Source organism: Tigriopus californicus, chromosome 5, assembly GCF_007210705.1.
Source record: "Tigriopus californicus strain San Diego chromosome 5, Tcal_SD_v2.1, whole genome shotgun sequence".
NCBI lineage: Eukaryota > Metazoa > Arthropoda > Copepoda > Harpacticoida > Harpacticidae > Tigriopus > Tigriopus californicus.
This window is the reverse complement of record NC_081444.1, coordinates 1,975,265-1,979,830: the sequence shown is the minus strand read 5'-3', so window position 1 is coordinate 1,979,830 and position 4,566 is coordinate 1,975,265. Positions and strand designations below refer to the sequence as shown.

Below are 4,566 nucleotides of genomic sequence, written 5' to 3'. Positions count from 1 at the left end.
ACTTTTCAAAATATTTCTCATAGCCTGCAGTCATTACTTTGCCCTTATTCTATTTTCAATCTCGGTTTACAATAATAATGTACGCACTTGCATACATTTTAGGAATGGACATCATCAAGGGTCGAAATTAGAGGGCTAGTAGCAGGGCTGCCAATTTTTTAAAAACTTATTCCGCCATTTTGACGTTCCTATTCCGCCAAATTCCGCCATATTTGGACATTTTACTTACTTAAAAATGGAACGCTATTATTATCAATGTATCATCATAACTAAGGCTCTAAAATGGTCACTAAAAAGTTTTTGAAATAACAAGATATAATTTTCTCAGAGGAAAAAATATCAAACGGAAAACTTTAAGCATGTTTGAAAGCAAAAGAGCATGTAAAATGGCAAATTGGAACTAACTTTACAAAATTTTGTGCTACTTTTGACCTAATTTCAATAATCATATAAAGATGAAAGGGTAATAAATAGACGAAATAAAACCTTTCATTTTGATAGTACTAGGGATCATTTCCCTGTAGCGTTTAGAAAAGCCCGTAAAACAGATCAATAAAACATGACCAAAGGTTTGAAAAACTTTCAAAATCTTAGAAGATCGAAGGTTCTCTTGTCTCCTAGTTTGGACCCCTAAATTGATACCCCAAACCACGTAGGATTCTAGATCAAATTTGGTTCCTCTCAGTGCTTTATCTCAACTCTCCCTCAGGATGAAGAGCCCTGGACTAAAATGCAAGTATTTTAATATTTGCTATTTTACATGTGAGGTATTGGGATGCTAGTTGCACCTAGGGGAAAGCTTGAGCTGGATTTAGTTATTGTGTTAAAGGACTTTGAGTCAAGGCTTGAACTAAAAAGAATTTCACCCAAAACCAAACCCACACATGCCACCGGAAAAATTGCAATTAACTCTCTCATCCATTCCATTCCAGATACCTTTGCAACAAAACAATGACGTTTCATTACACTGAGCTGAATTTAGATAAAATGAGTAAGGTCAAAAACATGTTCAACTCAAAATGAAAGCAACAACTTAAGTGTGCGACATTACCAACCATGCCTTTTCTACAGGTTCCTTCAGGTTTCATTCCGCCATTTCCGCCACATTTTTGGCTTACCGCCAATTAATTGAAATTCAAAACCGGAAAGACTTTCATTACGTCATATTCCCCACGTTTTCGGCTTACCGCCAATTGAAATTTAACGCCGCAAACGACTTTTTCATTCCGCCACTTTTGAGTTATTTGTCGGTGAATTCCGCCACCTGGCAATCCTGGGTAGGAGTCACAATGAAGGTTATTTTACAGGGTGACCACTTATAAGTTGGACAACCTTAACCTCATACACCATCAAATCTAAGAGTCTTGCAGCAGTGCACCAGACTTCAAATTCATAAGCAAACACAGATGTTTACAAAAGCTTTTTAATACATTCTCAAAAACCTCCCTTTACTCTCACAACAGTATCAAGTCAGGATCGAGGTCGGCCCAATCGGCCTCTAATGCTTGTTTCAGGGGACCGACACTGGAGGACGATTTGACCCCGACCTTGCTCTTAAAAATGGGCACTAAGGAAAAGTCCATGACGTCGATGCCTGGAGAGGAAGGGTGCCAGAAATGTTTCTCGTTAGCCGTGTGGTTTGGGGCCCTTTTGNTTGATCATCTGACTCTCACACCCTCGGGTATGAAGATGAGGAGCGGTTTGAGGGCATTTGATGTCACATCAGCCCACACCATGGCAGAGGCTAGCTTTTGGCGTCGAAATATCGTCATCTGGCTCTCAGAATGTTCTCCAGGTTTTTGCCCAAAACTTGGTCATTGGGAGCATTGGAAACCACTTTTATCCTCGGAATCTTCACATTCGATCAGATGACATGAATATTATTCCAAGATTTGGAAGATTTCCAACATCCAAGCATATTCTCTCTTTGCTCATTTTGAGGTTATTCAGACTCTTTGCAAGTTTTCCGGATGCTTTTCCCCGCTTGATGAAGTTCGATTACTACTTCTTTTGGATCCATGTCCTGGGACTTATTTTGCTCACACATATTTACACTTGTAAAAAAGGTGTTAAACAGATCTTCATTCAATCCAAAACCAATAACATTTCATGGTGCAAAGATTAAGCATAAAAGGTGTTCTGTGCCGACCTGTATATATTTCCCATTTATCCGATGTTTTTGCATTGTATAGGAGTTTAACGAAATTAGGCTCATTTTTAGCAATTAGATCATTTTTGGGGGGGGGCAGCTTTTATGCATACTTTAACATGCATCTCTATTCTTTGCATCATAAAGGAATGTTATTGCTATTCATTAGAAAATAAACCAAAGCGCAGTAGATCTAGATTTATTACTTAAATCAATTACATTACAGACCAATGTCATTGTTGTAATGGTTAGTTGCACAGATTTGCAAAACTCGTGAACTTTTTATCGCCCTTTTTTGTACTCATGTGTTCCATTGTGAACATTTAGAATTTTTGCCTATATTAAGTTGTGAGAACGTGCTTTCTTTAAACATTGAAACGAGCAACATTAACGTTTAAAATTTGGACTTAAGGGTATAATAATTAGCTTTTCTTGTTTACATTTTCAGCATTAAAGCGATTTCTGCACTTTTCCAAACCTTCGCTGGACGATCTCTTACCCTGTTTGAAGGCTTTTTGGACACTGGTCTAAAAGGTTGGGTGTCAAACCTCCCCATAATCCAGCCAAAGACACTCCAATTAAAGTGGCAATCAAAATTTGAGGATTGAACTCAATCGAGTCCATTTGGCCAACTGTTTGAGCGATTGCAGTTCTAATCAGGTTCAGAGACTCCCTTCTATATGTTTGAGTGTGAACGAGATTATTCCAATTTTTACGTTGCTATCACTTTTAACCTCACCAAACATGGTAACATGGGAAGGACACTGAAATGGGACTCACATAAACACACGCACACACACACACACACACTCACACATCAGAAAGAAGAAATACCAACAAGTGTTTCTCGTTCAGGGGAAAAATGCATGTACAAGAAAATNTTTGAAGCGGAGCAATGAAGATAATGAAAAGGAGAGGACCCAAAATGGAGCCCTGCGGGACACCCGACTTAACATCATGTACGTCACTAAGGGATCCCTCAACCTTAACTAATTGTTTCCTACCACAAATGAAACTTCTTAGCCAATTGAGAACCTTGCCTTGGATCCCAATCTCATGGAATTGAATTTTGAAACTGAAATCCTTTATGACCGCCATGTAGCATTATTCTAGCATTTTCGCATTCCAATTAGAATTTTTGGCATCGATTTTGCACGAGGTGCAAAAACAGCTGGCCAGCCTGACCTTCAGCTTCTGACTTGTTCTGTTGGTGAACGACCCATTATCGTCAAACGTAAAAATCAAGAATGTTGGCAAAACTCTTCAGTTATTTTTCCGACTCTTAGTTGTTTTGTGCGACCGCCATGAGTTTACCTTGTTTTAAGTCCAACCATTTGATCTATTGAAGATGAATTTAACTGTTTGCATATGTTTCGGTTGAGTTAAGATTCCTGAGGTTCATTGCATATAGGTAGTTTATTGAACTTTGAAAATCATTGACCACATAGACTTAGTGTGGATATTTTAAGTTTAGTGACCAAATGTGTCGGACTTCAGATTGAACACGGAGATGAACATATTTTGCAGAGTTGTGGAAAAGCGTCCAAAAATAACCCTTTAATACAATCTTGTTGAACCAACAAAAGACAGCAAATCAGTCATTCCTCCTTCTGGCGTCACACCTTGCTCTACCTCGAGTGGGATGATTGATTGGCAAATTGATTCATCATCTCCATGGGCAAGGGGAAAATGATGGTCGAGTTCTTCTCAGCCGAGATTTGCGACAAGGTTTGCAAGTATCTCAATTGAAGGGCGGCTGGTGACTCGGACATGATATCGGAGGCCTCCTTCAAGGCCCGGGAGGCCTTTTGTTCGCCCTCAGCCGCAATAACCTTGGCTCGGGCCTCTCGACTGGCCTCGGCTTCGGCGGCCATGGCTCGTTGAAGCTGTTGTGGCAGTCGCACATCCTTGACCTCCACACGCTCGACCTACATTAAATGCAATTTCCTTTAGAAGAACTGTATCAAACACGTATCGCGAAATCAAAGCGATTACCTTGATTCCCCAAGGATCCGTGGCCACATCCAATTGTCTCAGGATCTCGGCTGCCGTGTGCTCACGGTCAGAGAGAACTTCGGACAAGTTCTTCATGCCCAGAATATTCCGCAATGTAGTGGAGGCCAAGAGCTTGGTGGACACACTCGCATTCTCCACATTGCACACCGACGCCATTGGGTTCTGGATCTTGTAGTAGACCACAGCATCCACAGCTACGGTCACGCTGTCCTTGGTCAAGATCTCTTGGGGCGGCACGTCAAAAGAGACCGTCCTCAAATCCACCACCGAAATGCTGTCAACGCACGGGATGATGAAGAACAAGCCCGGTCCAACGCTTCCACCCTTCTTCACACGACCCAATCGGAAGATCACGGCTCGTTGATATTCCTGGAAAGATGCGAAATTGTTATAACTTTCTT

The 4,566-nt window shown here is 40.8% G+C and overlaps 2 protein-coding genes across 2 annotated transcripts in view; both read right to left on the bottom strand.

Moving 5' to 3' along the window:
* Nucleotides 1–3,023, bottom strand: part of LOC131881327 (uncharacterized) — a 7,749-nt gene extending 4,726 nt beyond the window's left edge. The window contains exon 1 of the mRNA XM_059228164.1: nucleotides 2,649–3,023. Coding sequence (XP_059084147.1) covers nucleotides 2,649–2,773 — 125 coding nt within the window. The 5' untranslated portion in view covers nucleotides 2,774–3,023. The remainder of the gene's footprint in view (nucleotides 1–2,648) is intronic.
* A 523-nt stretch (nucleotides 3,024–3,546) lies between these two features.
* LOC131881326 (band 7 protein AGAP004871-like) overlaps nucleotides 3,547–4,566 on the bottom strand; it is a 1,791-nt gene continuing 771 nt past the window's right edge. Inside the window, exons 2-3 of the mRNA XM_059228163.1 lie at nucleotides 4,145–4,534; nucleotides 3,547–4,077 (exon numbers count right to left, since the gene is read on the bottom strand). Of these exons, the coding sequence (XP_059084146.1) occupies nucleotides 3,778–4,077; nucleotides 4,145–4,534 (690 nt within the window). The 3' untranslated portion in view covers nucleotides 3,547–3,777. The remainder of the gene's footprint in view (nucleotides 4,078–4,144; nucleotides 4,535–4,566) is intronic.